General features: G+C 39.6%; 2 protein-coding genes across 3 annotated transcripts in view; one reads left to right on the plus strand and one right to left on the minus strand.

Annotated features, from left to right (window-relative positions):
- The window catches only part of ncf4 (neutrophil cytosolic factor 4), a 50391-nt gene that overhangs the window by 25827 nt on the left and 2028 nt on the right, over nucleotides 1–22536 (minus strand). Inside the window, exons 4-6 of the mRNA XM_080462931.1 lie at nucleotides 11997–12067; nucleotides 11219–11346; nucleotides 3838–3889 (exon numbers count right to left, since the gene is read on the minus strand). Coding sequence (XP_080319057.1) covers nucleotides 3838–3889; nucleotides 11219–11346; nucleotides 11997–12067 — 251 coding nt within the window. The remainder of the gene's footprint in view (nucleotides 1–3837; nucleotides 3890–11218; nucleotides 11347–11996; nucleotides 12068–22536) is intronic.
- Nucleotides 1–22536, plus strand: part of pvalb7 (parvalbumin 7) — a 62099-nt gene that overhangs the window by 10634 nt on the left and 28929 nt on the right. The window lies entirely within an intron of this gene.

Raw genomic sequence — 22536 nt, forward strand, 5'->3', positions numbered from 1 at the left:
AAGTGCCTCAATTTTAGTTAGTTTTTTTTTCTCGCTGAGACGAGCCTTTATCTAAAACAGCATCTAATTTCGACTTTAATGGCTCTCGCTGTGAAGCCTCGGTCGATTAGGACCTGCTTTGTTTTTCAATTTTCTACCTCTGTAGATTTCTTCTTTGCCACTCCAACATCCTGTCCCGTTTTTGTCCTCGTCTACTTTTATCTCTTCCTGCTTCCATAATTCCTCCTGTCAGACACGCCGTCCCCTCCAGGTTATGCACCAGTAAAGTCATGCTAACTAGGAGCAGCCTGTCCCATTGACCTTGTTTGAAGCTCATGGCACCCGAGCCAACAACCATTAGTCATCGTGCTGTGTGGGGCTAAGCCTGAGCTAATACTAAGTGAAGTGGAATGAAGTGCTGCAGGGTAAACGCTCGTACCATCTCCACCGCGACAAACGCCTGAGCGCTCCTCTCATCCACCAGGCAGCCATTGATCAGTGTGTTCAACGAGTTTATCAGCCACCTTAATGTCCCGAGGAGCACATGTACGCACGCACACATCTTTCTATTTCTCCTTGCCCGCAGAGAAAAAGAGAGAGAGAGAGCTAAAATAAATGTTGAGTAGGCTGACAGTAGAGTATAGCAGTGTTTTACTCCCAAGTGGGAGATGGGGAGGAAAAGCGAGAGCGAGTAAAATGAAGTTGTTGCTCTCAGTTTGGCAGTAAAAGACCACTGAGGTGTGTGTGTGTGTGTGTGTGTGTGTGTGTGTGTGTGTGTGTGTGTGTGTGTGTGTGTGTGTGTGTGTGTGTGTGTGTGTGTGTGTGTGTGTGTGTGTGTGTGTGTGTGTGTGTGTGTGTGTGGAGCAAGTCTAGAGCAAAGTGAAATGCTTTTCCAAGTGCACACACTTCTACAACCACATGGATAAACAGAAACACTTCACCTGCAGACCTCTAACATACCCGAGAACCGCAAACCCCCCAAACAAACTGTTCCTCAGAACCATCACGTAAATCTGAGTTCAACTACATTAAAGAACATATGTATTCGGTTTACGAGCTACGTAATAACAAGAACAATGTTAATTCTTGACTACTTTGGTTACAACAGAAAAAGTTGTATAATAACGTTTTACCCGCCACCTGACTCACCAATAGCTGCTGTTTTCCTGGACATTTCACCTTCTCTCTAGTCTATGGAAATATCACTGTTTAAAAGATGGTAAAACAAAATCAAGGACGAATACAGCTTGATTTACAAAGGCATTTCAAATTTGTCGAATTTCATATCAAAGAAGAATAATTTGACTTTGGACTTCTTATGAAACAATATAGTGTTTGCATCACTGTATATTCAGAAAGAAGAAGCAAGAGGGTAGAATTCAAAGGGTAACTTTGATGCCAAATATTGATAAAACTTGTAATTTATTTACAATCTTCAGCATTTACCTATCCTGAAGGAACAAAAATACTCACTGCGAGTTTATACACTCTGGTTTCATTGAGAGAAGTGGTTCCCAACCTTTAGTTTTTTTCATGGGGAGCCCCCCAAAAGATCTTTAGTGAAACCAAAGGTTTCAAAAAAGGTTTCCGACTTTCAGTAATATACAAAAGCCTTTCAAATAAAAGTCTGCTCTGGAAAATGTGTCACTCTAGTTTTCTATAACATGTAGAAAACTATAACCTTGACCTCCTGAGCCGTCTTCAGGGGGGTCATGAACCACTGGTGAGCAACACACACAGGACAGCAGCAGCGATTAACACGCTACAACTCAAAAATCCAAACTGAGGCACTTACAGCTGACTTTAAGTCATACCCAAACAACTCCTACTATCAAAAGGAAAATTGCAGCTTTGAAAGTTTTTATTTGACATTCATTAAATTTAAGAAAAATAAAGTATTACATTGCTGAGGTCTTATTTACCTGTCACATAATGATGCATAAAAATCCTTCATAAAACACAGATTTCTGAAAAATTTGAATGAAATCTCCTTCCACATGTTTTAAAACAATATATTGTATTTTCCAGACTAAAAGTCACTGCTCAATATTATTAAAAAAAAATGCAAAAAGAAGAGGAAAAAAACACAAGTCTCTATTATTTTTCCATGCACAGTCCAGCAGCTTCAGTTCCATGAACTTTCTGTGAATGAGTTCCTCAGCTCTGGCCCAGGATTAGCCTTCTTTTCTTCATCACGGTAACAGTTTCTCTGCTTTACTCCAGTCCATCACACGCTTCTCAACCAGTACAAACTCTTCCTGCTGCTCTGTTTCTGTTTTTTTAATGCATATATTATAAGTTGTTAGCTTAAATTCTGCCGTGAATAGTTTCCTTTCAGCAACATTTTACTTATTTCATCAGTCAAACAGGAGTGAATAAAGTTTTTCGTTGGTACTGTAGCAGTTTTCCGCTGTCATATAGTGACATCTAATGGTGCCAAATGGTACGTACCGGAATGTTTGATAGATAAATCACTTTTTAATATAAGTCACATGACAGCAAAATAAAGTTGGACGTAGAGTTTGGAAAATGCAGTAATTGATGAATCCACACAAACAATACACACACAGATAAAAATGTGTTTAACAATGTGAAAAAAGAGAACAGCTGTAGTGGACAGGCTGCTATCCATCAGTCCAGCTGTGACTCAACACAGACCTAACTAGACAAACTTGAATGAGTTTGAAAATAACATTTGCTGCAACTGCTGAGCTTGTGCACGTTTGGGTTCTCATGTCGTCTTGGTGAGAATAACTTTTTGGTTCGAGAGGACGATCATTCCTGCGACATGAGGACAGTGAGAGACAGTTCAAGCAATTTTCTAAGAGGAAGTAGTTTCTCCACAAGATTTCATCAGAGTGGTTGTCAGCTCTATTTTTGCACCAGAAATACAAACATTGAAGTAAATGTCTTTGGTTTTCTAGATAACTGCGCTCTTTCTCTTGCCTCTAATTTATACCACCTGTGATTTTGTTGCTTTTCATAATTTAACTGACTTTTGGGATTGTGACTCCAACCATGTGGCCACAAGGTATAGCAATAAAGATATATTTATGATAAATAGAAAGGTTGAATTTCAGTATCAGCCAAAAATCTGGGAATGACACTCACCGGTCGTGTCTGGAATTTCTCAGTACAGGCTTCCATTATGTATTCATGACAAACATCAGGGCAGAACTGTGCTGACCGTGCAAATAAAAAGGCTATTTCTCGTCTCGATAGAAGGTTTTAATTGGAAGGTCACATCATTGTCGGACCACATCTTCACCTGCATTCAAACTCCACCTGCGACTCCAACCTTTAAACCACTCCAGAATGTAAAGAGAATCTCTTTTGCTCCCATTTTTCAACGCACAGGCTGTGAATAGAATAACAATAAGTGGATGTGGCGAAGAAGAGATGAGCAGAAAGAAGGAATGAAAGATAGTTACAACCTTGGAAAGAGTTGAGTAAGGTGGATTAAGAAGAGACGATAAGGATAAAACATGAGTGATATTCAAGAAGGGGAGAGGAGGATACGGGCAAAGAGGGAGGAGAAATAAATACCAAAATCAGGAAAAGAAGTGAAAGCAAGGCAGGAACTATTAAAATAGTCACCGAAAAAAAAGAAAAATGCAGTGCAATGTGACTCCAAATGATCATCGGCATTGATTATCACATTAATCAAAGTGTCTGTTTGCTGGATCTTTGAGTGTCCGTGTCAGAGAAAAGTTGTGCGTGTCATGCGATGCAGTCATGTGGTGTTTCTCGGGGTGATGCAGTGCATTGTGCGTGGTTGTTTGAATAAGCGGTTGTTGCTCTGTGGGTGGCCATGGCGATTGTAACCAAAGCAACAACAACAAAAAGAAGTGCACGCACCTCGGCCCTGGGAGAGGAAAAGAGGTCCGTCTTTGGGGATTTCACTGTTTTCCTACAGAGAGAAAAGAAACAGTGGACATTAGTGGGACCAGTAGCACAATCGAAATACATCAGATGTTGATTTTGAAGTCTGAATTATTGTTTTGTAACTGCACGTTATACATGACATTAGTTGATATAAAAAGAGATCATGAAAACGAAGGGGGGTTGATATCTTCTTATCCCTCCCTGCACATTGCACCCTGTTTCTAAATGAATACATGAACCTCTGCCATTCACACTGAAAAGGGAGAAACACTGAAGTCTTCCTGTCAGACCACTAGTGGGTGCTGTTGAAGCCACACACACATTTGCGCAGATAATACGCCATAAACAGTAACAATTGTGAGTACACAAATAGATGACGACTAAGTTGTATTGCAGGTGACTATCAATTCGTAATCTACACAGTTCCAGGAGAATATGTCCTGGGAGTCATGACACTCTGGAGGTAAATACTGCTGGTATTGTCCATCGACAAACGCATGTGCAGAATTAGTAGTACTATTTAGTGCAGCTGTGGTGGACATGCACAGCAGCAGCCTTTTCAAAAGGTTGTGTTTTCCCCGATTCAGTGGCTCCGAGTTTCTGTATAAACGGACCAGCAAACTGCAACAGAAATGTATCTACAGTATTTCATTTGAAAATATTGTGTGAGCGGGGCCTCAGTGAACGTTTTTCAGCCCGATCATATTCAACAAACAGTAATGTCAGTCTGTCCTTTATCCAAACACTTCGGGAAAGACAACTGCGACGGTTGAAACTCTTTTGTGACTTTTCAGTAGAACTCACATATTCAACTCGAGAGGAAAAATCCCTCCTATGAAGGGATACATTTCCATTTTATTACACTTTTTCATCCACATCAGCTGTGAAACATGTGCATGGGAGATCTTTTATTCATCAAACCTTGTACTTTTCTTCAGAGGTGAACGTATCAATCAATCTGATACCATTTTAAGCACAGAAGATGTGAACTTTCTTCATGAATTTGTAACGATGGATCACACACTCAGTGCCCATGGGCAGATTACCAAATGAACGTAACAGGCCGAGACCCGGGGGGGGAGTAAGACCTCAGGAGACCCCTGAGCCAAAGCCCGGTCAACGCGATAACGTTTGAATTTGTTGATGCCCATGAGTCAAAATGATCCATTCAAGTCAACACCAGAGGATCAAAACCAAAACCTAGAAGATTTTCATCCATGTGTGTTGAGGTAGACTCAAACTCTGAGTGCAGGCTGAGAGTGATGTGGCTGCTGCTCTTCCAGGGCTTTTTTCATGGATGTGCTTGAAAGATTCACTCCCTCAGATTATAAAGTTTACTGTGACGCTTATAGTCAAATTGCAGTCAAATTGAAGAATGCATGAAAAAAGCATTGCTTTTATCCAATGAATTATTGCCATCAAGCAGCCTGGAGAAAACAATTTGTCCAGCTCTTGTTATACAAACAAAACAAATGATGAATTGAGGTATATATGTTAAAAGCATGCGAATAGGTCAATTTCTCAAGTTGGAAGTTTGACCCCCATGTATGTATCTTGTGAGCTTTTATGTAATTATAAAAAAGGAAATTTTCCCATGATAAATCATTTTTAAATTTTGATTTGCTTATAAATCTTTTTTTCTTTTCTGACGACTTACCTTAAAAAACAAACTTCAGACTGGCATAAGTGGCAATCACAAAGACGATGTACTGAGCAGAGTCTTTATTTATTTACTCACTCGGAAAGAGTGGATATTACAGTATTCAGATAATTATAGAATTTGCAGAAATTATTCAATGTTGCTCTGACTATAATATCTTCTTTGAACATGTGCAGAAAATAAACAGTTTGCTTGAGCCAAATCCTGTAAAAACAAGTAATTATATACATGTTACTGATTTCAGCAACCCTGTCAAAAAATAGATCTTTGAATTTTCTTCCTACAACATTGTATTGCAGGTGTAAAATGACGCTTTCTCTGATGCCTTGAGAACTTATTCAAGGGCAAACTTAACAATTTTGTTAACAATGACAATCCAAACAATCTTGCAATAATGTAAATAGTTCACAATTGTGTTTTTCTTTGATCTCAAGATTGTGTGCACCTTGAAATACAGTTATTCAGGTTTTCTTTTAGAAAATGGCAACGTTCGTTTTTCTTGATTGAATGGTTTATTGCATTTAAATTTTGTTACACTGCATGAAGACATAATTGCGTCACATTGCTCTATAGCCATTCTGAATCTATAGAGGTGTAGGAGAAGCGTGAAGCGAGACCACACTGAGTAAAAATGTGACCGAAGCAAAAATCGACCAGAAACTGCTTGAGATCTGGAGGGTTAGACTTCAATAAAAACTGCTCTGAATTAATTTGTCTGACTATGAGACGACCATGTGACGGCTGGTATCTAAAACAAAGCAAAAATGAAAATCAATGACAAATGTCACCTTTTCCAACCCACAACTAATCCACACATGTCAGAAACGAGAGGAGGGGAAGTATTGAGAGTTTAACTTTGCATAATTTCCTGTTGGGAGACTACCTCTTTACCACATCCCCTGCCAGTGCAACCTGGCCTTGAGGAAATGGGCCAATCAGAATAGCCATTATGAATGAGGAACTAGACCATAAAAAAGGGTAATAAGCCTCTACGGATTTTTCTCACATTTATGCATTCTCCCTCCACTGCAGCATCGCCGCTGCTCAGGTTCATCCATTCATTACTGTGAGGGAGAAATATTTTCCCCTTATCTTCATCAGAACAAGATGAAAGGCACTCAGGCGGAACTTATCAACGGGAAGTCATGACTCATGGCAGCCGTAATACCCGATCATTGGCTGGAAGGCGACTGCTGACCCAGATGCTGCTTGTCCTGATTCTCTGTCACACAATTACACCCACGAGAAAAGCAACAAGCTGCTTAAGTTTTTAAAACTAATTATTCGGAACGTTGACACACCTAGTTTTTTTTAGGATTGCATGTGTCTAATTAGGTACAAAGTTCTAAGAATATAAGACCCTGTTTAGACGACAATGTTTTCAAGTGAATACACAAAACTTTCATTGCTGTTTGGATGTCCGTTTACACGACAATGGTGCTCAGAGCCGCTGAAAACACAACCTTCTGAAAACAGCTCCTAAGGTGGGACTTTTAAAAAACGGGACTTTCTGTGGAAACGGGAGAAAGACCTTTTCAAAACGCTCGAAAACACTTCTCCTTCTCATGGAAATAGTTATTCTGCATGGGCGAGTGTGGACTTCCCTATAGATGGAGTGAATAACTCCATGGCACCTGTTTGTGGCTAGGATATATTAGGCTGAAAGGGAACATTCTGTTCTCAAAGTTGATGTTTTAGAAGTAAAAAACACAAAGATTTGTGATATGGTGACAACTGGGCAAGTGCATCTTCAAAACTTCCACCTCTTGTGAGGTTTGTCGAGGTCAGAATCTATTGAAAGTGGCCAAAGGAAAGACGGTGAACCATGACACAGTCATGGTTGGCTAAGGCTCATTGATACAGGTGAAGAATGAAGGATGATCCGATTCAATACTGATATATCTTTATATCAAGTATCAGTATCAGTATTTTACCTGAAGAACACCTGGCACTAGGATGCACTATGGTGGTGCTTCTCAATCTTGTTTCAGGGCCCTTTTTCACAACATTTTGAAGTGAATATAGAACATTGTTTCATTTTGTGGGCCTGCGTACACGACAACAGTGCTCAGAGATACTGAAAACACACCCTGTTTGAAAACAACTCCCAAGGTGGAACCTTTTGAAGACGGTCCCTATCCATGCTGCTAATGCGCTAATACCATAGCTGTAGTAAATAGTTCTAATAGAACGACGGCAGACTCGCCCAGAATAGCAATCCAACTTGGTCCTCTGTTCAAACAAACGTCGCCATTGTTATTGTTTATAGCGTATTGTGATCTACTTTGTTGTGATTTAGCAGATTGACATTCAAAACATGTAGACCATTGAGTCCGGGCATCTTTGGGTCCTGCCATCTTTGATAATGCTATAAGTATACGGTTTGAAAGACATACCAAAATCAATATTCCTTTAATTGTACGCATTAACAGAAAATTACAAATTGAAGATATTACACTGGAGCTGTGTAAAATAAGTTGCGTTGAAATAAGCGGTATCAGCTGCATCATTCAGGCATAACAGTGACTCATGTGAAAGATATTTAGTTACCGGCTGAATAACAACTGTCTACATACATTTCTGTGATTTTACATGGCAGCCGCTCTTACCGTCACTTCCAGCTCATTGCCCAGATAACGTCTTCAGGCTAATCTAGTCTAGGTTTTGGCCACCAGCCACTCACCAATTTAAACTTTTTGGAATTAGGAGACTTACTTATAATAGTTTTGTCAATGTTTAAGACATGGAAAAGCGTTTCCTGCTACGGCTTGAGTCATTTTCAGTTGATAGTCTGTACATTTACTGACATCTAAAAAGTACATTTCTAACGTGCATTGAAAGAGGAGCCGTGTAAACAACTTCCAGAGAGAATACAAGGACGGCAATGCTTTACCCTGACTTCTAACCTTTATTAAGAAGCTGAGCACAATGCATTTCACTTCTGCAAGTAAAATCAAAAGTAGCACCACACAATGGCTGAGCTTCAGAAATTGTTACCATATTCCTGTGATATTTGTTGTGTTTGAACCCACAACAGAAAGTAGGGAAATGGCTGGATTGCATTTCACTGTGGACCTTGAAGTTGTGGCCGGTGTAAAATCAGTCATTTTGTTTCATCAAGCTTGATAGTGCTTTTCTTCTTCAGAGAGCAATTTTTTAGCTTTTATGCTCAGTTATGATGACGATCAGTTCAGAGGATTGTCTTGCTTCTGAGCTGGAAACAAAGACTCAAGCAGGATGTTTTTCAAGTTGAGGGTCAACGATCTTGTTTCCAGGGAAGTCAAACGAGTTGATAGACTTCATCAGTCTCTGCAGTATGTGTTGGGTGGATCATTTATGACATCAGAGAAGCAGGAATGCAGAAAACTGAATAAAAAGAGAGATATGGGTAATGTCATGTGGCATATTATGGCTCTGAATGGGAACAAACTCAAGAATATTGCTTATAGGAGCACTGAGTTCTAGTTTGTTGTGAAACCACAACATTCAGATTTGTCATTGCGAAGATTTAGCCAGCTGATTGGAGAGTGAAGATGGATCCTAGCACTCTATATTTATTAGAAAAAGATCAAGGAAAAGATCATGGAAGTAAATATGATCTAAAGCAATTGTTCTGTGGAGATCAGTAATCAAAGATAAAAGAACGATGAAGATGGCCCAGTATTTTAAGACACATTTCTAAGACAACGCAGGCAATCCAGACATTAAGGTGATTTAAATTCAATGTCGAAACCCTTGACGACCTTGAAGGTTGACCTCTTCACTAGTTCATACTTCACTGAAGGCTTGAGTCCTCATTGTGTGGAGCTCTGGAGGGTGTAAATGCTTGCATAAGCAAAAAAATCACATGCGGAGTGTTGGTGTGGTCAGCTGAACTCCTACACACACACACACACACACACACACACACACACACACACACACACACACACACACACACACACACACACACACACACACACACACACACACACACACACACACACACACACACGCTACACTTCTTGGAGTGAACACTGAACAATTTGTGGGTCTGAGCCAAGTTTGAAGCAGAGACAAAGATAGCCATCCCTCCTCCTTCACACTACTTCTACTCCAACATTATTCTCCACTCGTGTTTTGCAATCATGCAAAACCAAAAACACTGCAGCAACACCTAAATCAGAATACCAGAAATCTACATACTGGTATCCATTCAATTTCCTTTCCCTGCAAATTAATTCAGAGCATACGCGACTTTCAGTGATCGGTTTCCAGAGATAACAGCAACACATACATCCTCCAGAAGCTTTTACATAAGATATTTTATTAAAAGACAGGAGAGGGGTTCCTATCTGATACTCATGCAGGAGTATGATTAAATATTATTAAGATTAAGATACCTATATGATACAATAATTTAGGGTCTGTATACTCGTTAGATTGCTCCTAAGTTTCTAATACCTTCAAAAGATATTTCTATTCTATTCTAATCGATTGAAATACAAATATTACTGGGGGGAAATAATTGCTGATTAAGTTGCCAAACAGACTAGTGGGATTAAGACACAAAGGCCCTAACAACATTTCAAGTGAAAATGCATTGTTTTTGCCTTTTCATTTCAGGAAGGTTTTGCGTTTACACTGGAATGTTTTGAAAACAATGCCATTTGCATGTTGGGCCACGAGCTGTTGCTGTTGGTTGTGTTTCTAAAGAAATCCCACACACATGCACGTGGAGAACGACACGCTATAAACAGCAACCATGGAAGTACACGGACAGACATTCGTATGGACAGACAAAATAGTTGGATTGTCATTAAGGGGGACTCAACTAAAACTATCAAGTCTGAGGAGATGGAATGGGAGTCATGACACTCTGGAGGCCACAGTAGCAGCGTTAAATGCATTTCCACAGGAACAGGGTTGGACCGTTTTCAAAAAGTTGCGTTTTCAGTGACTCAGCAATGTTGTCGCGTAAACAGGAACCCAAAATACTACAAAAGTTTTCCATTTTCTCTTGAAAGCATTTTCCTGTAAACAGGGGCCTAATTCCCCACCATGAGATGATCTCACTGTAGACAAGTTAGTGTTTAATATGTTTTTCTGATATCTGTTGTTTTGCAGTCACGGTGTGTTTCTAAAAGAAATTTTTCACTCACTTAACACTATCACTTATAATGCAAACAAAAAAAGCACTTAATGGGGAAAAAAAAAACAAAGTCGTGTTGATCTTTTAAAACATTCTCTCTCCAAAGTGAGTCTCAAAATTCTCATGAACTCGACAAGCCAATTTTCTAAAAGAGCGACTGGTCAGTCGCCCAGGAAGGAAGCTGGTCTGCTGTTTCATCGTACAGATCTCTAAACAGAAAAGGCTGCTACAAAAATGCTAATAGATTGATAATTCTATTCATTGTATAATATTTTTTAACAGATGAATGAAGCGGTTTTACTTGTACCTGGTAATCAAAGTGGTTTTTGGGGTTGTTGTTTTTCCTCTAGGGAAATATCTGCCCATTAACTTGTGGCATGCAATCAAATCCCCATGGCTGAAGTAAAGTGATCACCTTTGCAGCTACAAACAGTCTGAATAATCAAAGATGTCTCTCCTTTTCCGGAGTTTTCCCCCTCACGTCATGTGGAAATTACTTTTCCATGTTGACGTCTGTGGTTGCTGTGTTTGGCTGTTGAGGGGAGCGATGCAGCGGGGCTTACACTTTGCGGGTGCGAGGGCGGAGACGCCTGAGGGCTCGTGGATGGTGCTGGCTGTCCTGGTCGCTCTGGTAGAAAAACATCCTGAGATTGTCGTCGAGCAGCAGCCATGTGGGCAGACCCAGCAATCTCTGGGAAGAAAGGAGTGGAAATTAAGGGCATTTGAAGGACGGGCAGAGCAGGAGGAGAGGTAAAGGAGAGGGAAGTCAGGGTGGATGACTGGAAGACATCACTGAGGTAAAGGAGAGCGGATCAAATGGGAGGAGACGAAGCGAGAAGCATTACAAGTGCAAGGCGGGCGAAGGCGAGAGAGTGTGGCAAAGTGAGAGCCACGTAGGTTGCATGAAAGAGAAGTGAGTGAGTGGGAGAGAGAGAGAGAGAGAGAGAGTGAGAGAGAGAGAGAGAGAGAGAGAGAGAGAGAGAGAGAGAGAGAGAGAGAGAGAGAGAGAGAGAGAGAGAGAGAGAGAGAGAACCCGATCGTGTTTTCAGCGATGCAGCAACAGTGAAACATGTCAAAAGTCCCACAACTACAGTCAGTCAGACGTGATGTGGGCACGGGGCAGAGCAAAGAGAAGAGAGCAGCACCGCCTACACGTGGAGCTCCATCTGCAAACTGCTGCTGAAATATCCGAGTCAGTACTTCTCCACCTACAGCAGCGCTCAGCCCACCCAGCTGTGGGCTCCCGCGCAAGGCTACGAGCTTGCCAAGAATCCCATCCTGAACACGTAAAGAGAGAAAGGAAAGAATACCGAGAATAAAAATAAAATGAAATGCGTTTACCTTCATGTAAGTGTTGAGTTCCGGGATTCTGCTCTCGGCGATCTCCTGTTTGTTCCCCATGAAGATTTTTCCTGCAGAGATGGACATATCTTGTTAATGAAATGATGTCAAGAAGAAATTTAAGAATGGAGCAAAAATACTATATGTGTAATAATGAATATGCAAAGGCACAAAATAATTCAAGTTTAAAGGTCAGAGAGTTTGGCTCCCCCAATTGGGGGATACTCGCCATATCTGGCAATGCTGGGCAGCCTGTGTAGATCCATTTTCAAGTGGCTGTTAAATACGGCCGACAAAATGTAGACAACATGACGAAGAAAATAAGAAGGAGAATAAGGAAACAAGACGGCACAGCTTTAAACGGCTTTGAACAATTTGCTGGAGCCGCTTCGTCCAGCGCTTATCCGTGACATCATTCACATGTCAATGACGAAACAGTCGCATGCAGAAAAATATCCAAATTGGTACGACATACGAATGAGGCCTGGGTCTGGTGTGAAAAAATCAGAATGGCGCGGATATGGGTCACTTGTGAGTAAAAAATCTGAATTGGGTCGCATTTCCCTGCAGTGTGAACGAGGCCTTCGCCTCTCATCCATCAACAAACACCTAACTGTCTCTTTATGAGCACCTGGGAAGTGGGAAAGGTCCAATTTCCGACTCAGAAAAGTATATTTGTTTAACCACAACAGCAAATTTAAGTGGGAAAGTGGGAGGGAGAAGATCAGAAGCAGCAGCTGAAGTTTAGATGAAAGTTAAGAAATGATTGGACCGATCAGCAATAATGTGGCTGCAGGAGAGTCCCATGTTTTTTACTGAACCTTGAACTCGGACCTTCCTAACTGGAGACTATCACAGTTCTCAGCAGCATGAAAGCAGATTCACTGACTTGTTGAAGTTTGTCTCACTATCCATTGGCACATTTTTGGTGCCCCAAACGCTCCCTCCATAACAATGTGGACGAATTACCGCTCACTCCAGTCAGAACTGATGAAGCACAGCGCGGAGAGCTAACGCTCTAAATCAGGCCCCGACAATCCATCCAAAGCCATCCAGCACGGGTGTTAAATCAAATTTAGCACAGTCTTAATGGCACTCAAACTATCCAGGCCTCTCGGTCCCATTCACTCTGCTGAATGATAACTCACTCAATCGGACACAAACTCACCCGTTTGCTCGTGTTTCCACTCACCTCTCTTCACCTGCTGCAGCCTTGTTCAGCTGAAGACTATAGATATATCACGGTATGCATCATCAATGTGTCAAAAATGATAAAGTCAGACAATAGCAGGGATGGAAAATGTGGGCGCAGGTGAATATCAAACATATAATGTCACATTGAGGCATTTACGTTACTTCTTTACACTGAAAAAGCTGCCGTTTTTAGATCTATGTCTTTTCCAAGATTTCTTTTCTGTCCGCACACCCATCACACATCCTCCCCCACCTCCCTCCACTCACCCTCTGTCTTTCTTATTCCCTTCTCATCTTGAGATCTGGCACTGCAATTAAACCCATCAGATCTAATATTATCCAGCAGACTCCTCGGTGGCAGATGCTAAATCAGAGTTTGTGGAAAAGTAGAACTTTCCTGATATAGCATCGTGACAATGAGCGCTTAAAGCCTTGAGGTCCAGAGAGGATCTAGAAAATCCGGCACTCTACTTTTGAAGTGCTTCAATCACCATGAAGCATTTCATATAGGATTTTAAATTTTCCAGAATAAAAACTGCATTTTAAGACTAAACCATTTAACTGCTACAGCAGATAAAGCAAAACATATCAGGATGATGAATATTTCCAGCGTTTCCTGTTTCAGTCGACTGTGTGACCTATTTGACCTATTTTAGCTCAATGTTACATTGTTAGAGACATTAAAGTTCATTAAGTCTCTTCATGTATGAAAGTCTTCGTTTGAGGAATCTGATGATGAATGTGAAGAGAGCCTGGTGGGTTCTACCTACAGAGGGTCTCACTACACATCCAGCTTTCATACCACACACAGACACACACACGCACGCACGCACACATTCAAATGCAACAATTTAAATGGAACAGATGCTTCTGGACTGTTGAGGGAAAACAAGATCACCCAAAGAAAATTTAGATATGCACGGGGAAAACATGCAAACTTTATATGGAAAGGCCCTTATAACAACCAGTAATGTAATAATTGCCAGAAACGTAATATATGTGGCTGTTTTAAATGTAATAAAGACAATAATGTCATATAATAACAGTCCATCAATGCGTCAGTGCGTGCGGTAAGGGGTGGTTTCACTCCGTTTTTACTTTGTATTTAAAAACGAAACACTTCAGACTGCATTTTATTGTATAAAATTGCTAAACAATTGATTGATTGATCGATTGACAGACTAATTGAATGATTAATTGAATGTACGGGTATAATGATAAGAAAACTGCGCAAAACTGAAAAACAAACTTTTGTTTCCATGAACTGCAGTATTATTTATGTATAATCAAATTATTGGCGAAGCTTATTACATTTAAAAATTATTTTTTTAAGGCTATTCCTTAATGTAATAACTTATTCCATTAATAGCAAAATCTTACTAAGACAATTAGTCTATTACAATCTTAGCAAGTTACTACATTATTAGCTTTATATTCAAAATAGACCAGATTAGAACATCATCGGCTTTAATACATTTAAATGTCCAAAATTAAAACATAATTGGGTTCATTACATTTAAAATGGCCAACATAGTATGGCCATCATTGTCAGGTATTATAGTGTAGGCCATTATTACATTGTTGGACGTTCCAAACTTAACCAGAGATTTTGTGAGTCCCCTTTCGATCACATTTACTCTTATTTATTTCATGCACAGTACAACTATGTTTGGGGTTTGGCGATGTCTCAAAAATCTCATGAATTTCTAAGATGTGTATTATGAGTATTTTCAAGTCATTAACTGACCGGGATATGTTTTTGTACCCCAGCTGTAATACCTTTGATGATCTTTTGGTAACATGTCCCTGAGTGCAGGTTTTCACTAACTTAGCCTGTGACCACTGTTGGAAGAAAAAAAAAAAGCTCATGTTGAGGAAAATAACAAGTGTTGATGTACAGTGGTTATGCTGTGTGTAACAGTGGAGGTGAGGTGTTGACGTTCATGTGACAATAACAAATCGGATGATGAGTATTTAACTTATAAAGCACAGATAACGAGACAATAGCCAAACTCAAGCCTGTAGCTCCACAGAAATAAATCACTACTTTAATTATGCGTGATTTCATTGAAATGTAAGTTTCTGTCCATTTCTAATCTACACACATACACATTTCAGTTTGTCCTCATCTCTCCACAATCAATGTTCACTGCCCCCAGTTTAAAGCCCTCAGGCTTTTATTGGCGCAGTTGTTCCTTTGCAGCCTGAGATAATCAATAGTGACAGTGACGGCGGCCCTGAGACGGATGGACTTATGGGAAAACAATGAGCTGGATCAAACTGGAGCGGGTTGAGGAGACGAGGACGAGAGGACAAACTTCATCAGGCGCAGCCGAGGAGAGATGTAGGCCGCCAAGTGAATATGTTTCTCAAGAGTCTGTTTCTGCTCAGGATTGTTTATGAAATTAACTATAAATTCACATCTTTTCATCAAAGTTGCAAATGAAGTGAGTTTGACACTTTTTTTTGTAAGGCTTGGTTTTGCAGTGCTTTTAATCTGTAGCCAGAGGAATCAGTCTTTCCGCACGTTACATAAAGCAGGAGGGTCAAAGAGTGCAATGACAAGAGCCTGGATTCTTCAGTATACAGGTAGTGACAAAAGAAATAGGTTACAAATCAGCTAGTGGTATCTTGTCACAGCCTCGGTGAGGATAAGCCAAAAAGAAACAAACGATCAAAATCCTTTCTTTTTCAAACCTAAAAATGCATTTTATGTACTTGAGAAAAAATGTTAGGAAAAAAATACAATGCAACAAACTTCCAACTTTCCAACCCCCTCTTGAAATATCAGTAGTGATGTGATGGTGAGAGGAAAGTGCCCCTGTCTCTCACCTCAACATTAACACTGATCCAATGGAACAGCATCATGTGACTAGACGAGTGGCTCTGTGGTACGAACGTTTACATTTTATAGTTATTATGGCACTATTCTACCCACTCAAGATGAAATTCGACTGAATTGACCTCTGAACTAAAATGAGTTTGACACTTAAGTTACAGCTTCCTGTTTGACGGTGTCATCACATGGCTTAATGTTTCTTAACAACGGCTCATTAAGTTGGACTCCTGTCACTTCCCTAAACCTCCAAGTTCATGTTTCCTGTCTTTCTTAACTTGACTTTGGCAAGAAGAGTCATAATGTCTTGCAGTATAAAGAGTTAATGTAATATCAGGTATGTCAATTGGGTGGCAGTAGTGAGTATGACTCAGTTTTACGTAAGCAGTAATTCTCAGGGACCGTGTACACGTTTTATTGTGAAAAGTTAGTTTGGCATCTACACGAAAATGGCAGTAACGCTGAAAACATTGTAATTTTCATGTAGAGCCACTAGTGGGTGTTGTTGTTTGTTTTTGTAATGAAACCACACACACAGGCATGCACAAAACAATACGCTATAAACATTAACAATGGCGAGTACACGGACATTCATATGGCGACCAAGTTGAATTGCTATTCCAGGTGACTCAACTATAAAACCACCAACTCCCAGGCGAATATGGACTTGGACTTCAGAAAAGTTGCGTTTTCACCATTTCCACAGCAACGGAGCACAGTTATCGTATAAATGACCCCGAAAACACAACAAAAGTTTTCTGTTTTCACTTGGGGCTTAATCTTCTCTACTGTTACATATACAAATTTTCAAAACCCCATTAAAAACTACATTCCATAAAAATCCATTTTTAATACGACTGCTATTATAATACTATTACTTTGCAAGCCAACACAGTGTAAAAGTACAAATAAAAACCACATTCAGTGACCACCTTTAAAATAAAAGTGTATTGCATGCGTGATGTCAACCAATGTTTTGTTCATTCATAATTTTGAATCGTGAACGAAGTACGACGCCCAGGAGACATCGCGGAGTGACCAACTGCATCATCTAGTGGTGGAAGGTTGTGTTACACAGAAAATGATTAATGTCTACTTTGCACAAGACAAATGTAACTTAGCTGACGTTATGCGACTTTCTTTGAGAAAAAAAAAACATGCAAAACACTTATTCTCGTATAAATCACTCCCCTTACCGGAGATATCTCCTGTGGGTACCAAATTCTGGAATACTGGACTTGTATTAATCGCAATTCTGCAGGAGAAGCGCTAGTTGCACCGCTATCTTTCTACTTCGAGCACAATACAGTATCTGTCATATTGTTTTAGCTTTGTGATGTTTTCTAATTGTTTTTTTAAATGAACTGATTCACTTGATCATCAAACATTAACCTTTTATGTGTCATTTTGAATTAAATACAAATATGTTTTATGAGTTAATCTTGGATTTTATTGCATTTTTTTTGCAATGTAACAAAAGTTTTCATTTTAAAACTCAATTTGTATATTTCTGTTCCGTCATGGTTTGTGGCTTCATATTTTCTCACAATGAAATTGGATGCTATATCAATTATTAGAAATCCGAACTTCAGTGAAAACTAGACAAATATAAAGGTTTGTGGAGTGAGTCACAGCCAAATTATTTCACGAAAATTATACTTAACTAAACAAAATCCGTTTCAAGGGGTCTGAGGGTTAATGGATGTAAAAGGACCAGGGAGACAGTAGGACAGTGCGTCCTGCAGGGGACAGCAGGTGTAACAATAAAGTCACGATGAAGTTATTCCCACGCCGCGCCGCAATATGTTGGACGCCTGCTCTGGTGTTGGAAACACTGTGAATTGTCTGCATCATCATTCACACTCTGTGTAAATGTGTCACTTCCATAGTTTCCCCTGTGGGCTGGAGTAGCGATAAAATGCACGCAGCTTCCAATTACAACCCGACAGGTGAACGTGTCCAGCAACCAGAAAAACTGCATTCTTGAAAATTGTATCCTGTTGAGAAATGTAATGAAAGTAAAGAACCAACAGGGTGTCACGGTGCTCTTGGCCTTGAACCGTTAAAAGTAGATGTTCCCTCGAGGCTTCCTTCAGATATTTTAAGACACCTTGACCTTGGTTCTTAAAGTTAATCAGGTCGGATGAACCTGAGTGCTAAATCTGAAGAACCTCCCTCAAGGCGCTCTAAAAAAACACTAATGAGGATGAATTGGACAGAAGGGTGGACAACTCATCAATCCATCAATGTCAGTGAGTTAACTATATAAATATACGTTCTTCCAATCACATGTTTATTGTGATCTTGTTTACATCTATTTCAGGCCTGACTGATTAGCAACATGTTATGTGTGTATTGACACTTGTCTTGTTCTCTTCTGTGATCAGGTGATAATGAATGAATGACATGAAGACTGTGTTTCCAATTAACTTCAATACAAAGAGTAAGAAAGGGATGACTGACAGCATATCACAACATCAAACATTACAGTCACCAAACTAACTTTCAGCTTGGGTTTGATGTGTTATAGACGCCACATTCTTTGAGTAGTACGCTGGTATGTTATCTAACATGAGAAAACATCAATACGTACCACAGTGACAGCAATATTCCAGTTGGGATGATAAGAACTCTATAAATATTATGTGAAGTAATGACAAGACATTGCATACAGCTGCAGCAAGCACATGATTTTTTTTTCTCTTCCCCAAAAAGTCGAAGAGACAGTTCAAGTATGAAAATAAAACTCTCACTTTTCAAAATTATACTACGGCGTGTGAATTAGTCTCTTGACCAGCTTTACATGTAGCTAAATCCTGATAAAAACCTCCTTGGATTAAATAAATAAATAAACAAACAAAGCATTAAATGTAACTGGAGAGGACACAACGTTTTGTAAAAATACAAAAATGTCCGATGTAGTATCAAGTCAAATTAAAAAAGGTATCTAGTGACTCTTTAATGAAACCCTGGGTATGAAAATGATCAAACAGCTCATCCGGTTTTTAATGATTTAGTTAGATATTCATAAATTTTCTAAATCGTTTTTGTCCAGATGTCTTCTTTCAACATTAAGTGACCACAACAGAGGATTTAGTTCTCCAGTTTGGCTGCAGCATGCTTCAATCTCTCTGAGATTGAACCTGACCTGACAGATAAATAACATCTCCAACAGTAAACCTTCAACATCAGCATGGCTCTTTTCATTACATTTGGTTCCTGTATTTCCCCCGGTGGCGTTTCATCTGCCCTTCTCATCCATCTGCTCTTTTCTGACTGTTTTAAATCACTGAGCCTTCGAGTGAAAGCTTCTGAACTGGCCCTGTGAGTTAGACTGACTAATAAAAGGAACAATAGATGGTGCAGATTTGCATTCCGAGATATTTGATATTCAGACCGAATGAGGCTAAACTACATGGAAGACATGAGACTACAAGCGATGATTATTGATTCTGAACACTAAAACATCACACCAATTGGCAAAGTATCATGTTTCATGTGCAGACATTGTTTTCAAAACAATGTTTTCTTTTCTGAAACGAGGGGAATAGGGTTCCCTTGAAACGTCGTTGTGTAAACGGGGCCTCATACAGCATTGCTTAATGGACCACAGGAGTCTTTAGCTTATGACGAAGCTTCAGTAAAGAGTGACTGGAGCTTTTGAACCAGGAATTTCAAACAGCCCGCACCTCTCCAACTTCTGACCCCGACTTAATAACATTTTAGTCGTCAAATTGCATTAGTTTACACTGTTGACGTTACGTTTTTTTCCTCCACAATTACCCAAAAACATTTGTTATGCAACTTAAATGATGAAAAACTCTTTGAAGAAAGTACATTTTTTTAAAAATGCGCAAAAAAAGATGTAAACTGTTTGCTCGTGAATCATCAAGAAAAACAGAAAACAGTAGCAAATTGTTTATGTCAGTTCATTAAAAGTTTTCAATTAGGTATTTTACAAGGAGAAAACTGATCTCCACTTACTGATTGCAGTTTGGTAATATTACGCAATGTTTGAAAGAAAACAACACATTTTTTTGTACTACTTTAAATTACTCTCCCAGAATCCACACGGGAAAAATTAAAAATGTAGAAGCTGATCTGGATTCGCGCGGGAAAGTTTCAACATTTAAGACTAATCTCATGTCTTGAACACTCTTTCCTTGAGAAAGTCTGGCTTTTTTTCAGGCTGAATCGGTCAAATGTTGATATTTTCGCTTGAGCCATCTTTGGTTTCCCAGAAGCCCATGCCACAGGTTTTCCAAGATGACGTCAGTCAGTGAAACACAGTTTGATGCCTACAAATTCCGGTTTGTACGTAAAGACATCGACTTTGTTGTGATTGATTTATGAAACTGCAGGTTGGAAATTTTTGTAAATGAGTCTTGGTCTTGTTCTAATGAGGCTGACCAGAGATTCAGTTGATGGCGAGACTCCCAGTCAAACGTTCAGCCTCCAGTTCAACGGATTCTGTGTTAGGATTGTGTCATTCCCACTGACCGACACCAACGAGAGCCTTTGTTGGATCTTTTCCTTGCTCTTTACTACTCCCCATGACTTACTGACTTGACCTTTGACTGAATTGACAACGAACGATTTCAGAAGAACATTTTCAAGTTATTGGGCCCATAGGGGTTTGTACTGACATTTTGTTGTGTATCGTTCCACTGTGCGGCCACTGGTTAATGCTATTACTCTTAGTTCCTACAAACTGAGGGAGCTTCTTTGAGCGGAAGTGACTTGACTTTTATGGGAAGTACATTTCAAGGGACACTCACTTTAAGTTTATCTCCTTTGTGCTCCTTTTCAATTATGTAAACGTTCAATGGAATGAAATCTGAGATAAAGAAAATAACGTGATTGAAATTAATGAAAGAATGAAAGAAAGAAAGAAAGAAAGAAAGAAAGAAAGAAAGAAAGAAAGAAAGATTTTTTCTGGTCGAGTAACTTTAACATGCAACTTGTAAACTCCACACAGAAAGGCCTGGTCGGTATTTGAACCCATGACCATCTTGCTGTGCAGCCTAAAACACAATCTACAGACTCTAAATGCAACAGAACTGAGGTCAATTAACATCAAATTCAACTAAACTCCAATGAAGTCTATGAAGAGCCACAATAGTAAATATTCTATTTTAAAAAAAAAAAACCTACAACAACTATTTTGAATTCGTGGAGCACTCAAGGGACCGACTGAAGTCCCGGTCCGACATGCAGAGTCGATGTCGCGGCTGTTCAGATGAGTTTCACTTCTTCCAGCCACGGGGAGGAAACGCAGCCAGCTGTCACCACAATCTCAGTCTGTTCCTCTCCATATGCATGAAGCCGAGCAGAATGAGCATGTGCTCGGAGGTGAAGGTTACAGTATGAGAACGCAGAGAGTTAACGGCACAGTTTCCACCGCACGCAGTCTGCGGCGGACCACCGACACACCGAAAACACAGGAGGACTGCTGGCAATGCCACGTCCGAGCTATACTGACTCACAGAGTGAAGTTTAAGTTTAATCTATCCAGCAAAACTGAAAGCTCTCCACTGGAATACTTCCCGTAGGTCATTACTTGGACGTCTGACCGGCCTCACAGTTCACTCCACACCCGTATTAGAAAATCGATGGAGAGAAATTCCAATTCCAGCTTGTATCATCTTTCCAAAATCATGCCATAAAGAGAACTGAGAGAAGTCTGATGTCAAAGAAGACGTGACACAGATCAATTACTGACTGACAAGTAGTAAAACAGACAAATGAAAGCTAAAAATAGGAAACAGGAAGAAAAATCAGGTGATTTCAGCTTCATTGAGCACAACAACTGACGTTTTAAAGACACGACTCTGCTTTGATAATCTGTGACAGGATCAAGTAGAACAGCGACAATGAATTATGTTTATTTGCTGAAACCACTTCAGTTATTTTGGATGACTCAGAGCAATGAAGGAAAAAATAGGACTGTAACACAAATCAAGTGAACATTTGATAATGTTTTTTGCATTAACAACAGTTTTCTTTCTATTTGCCCTAATTCACACCAGCTCTACTTTGTTGTGCCGACCTATGAAAGTGTTTCAATTAACTTTCTTGTTTTGGGTGTTTTTGGTCTTTTTTTTTCTTGAATTGTGTGCTTTTGATTTCTGCTCAGATTGGTAATACGGTATATAAGGCTGGCTTGTAATAAGACGTATTAAAATTGTGAAATTCACAACATTTGTCAATTGATCGCAACTGATTGACCTTCCACATTGAATGAATTAGAGGAGCATGAATGCACGACGCATGGAAACAACCAGCCTCTCTTAACTATTCTTAACTTACAAACTTCTAAAGTAGCAGATTGTTAGAGATTTCACTTTACAAGGTAATCGAGCAGAAATGTACACTTTCGGGACAATAAACTGTTAAGAAATTATAGCAAAAGTTTTTCTTGACTTTTGCAAAGCTAAAATAATTGCTACAAAAAAGATTAGAATCTCAACATCAAGCCAATATCAATGCAACCATCTGATACAAAATACA

The sequence above is a fragment of the Lipophrys pholis genome, assembly GCF_963383615.2.
Source record: "Lipophrys pholis genome assembly, chromosome: 5".
NCBI classification, from domain to species: domain Eukaryota; kingdom Metazoa; phylum Chordata; class Actinopteri; order Blenniiformes; family Blenniidae; genus Lipophrys; species Lipophrys pholis.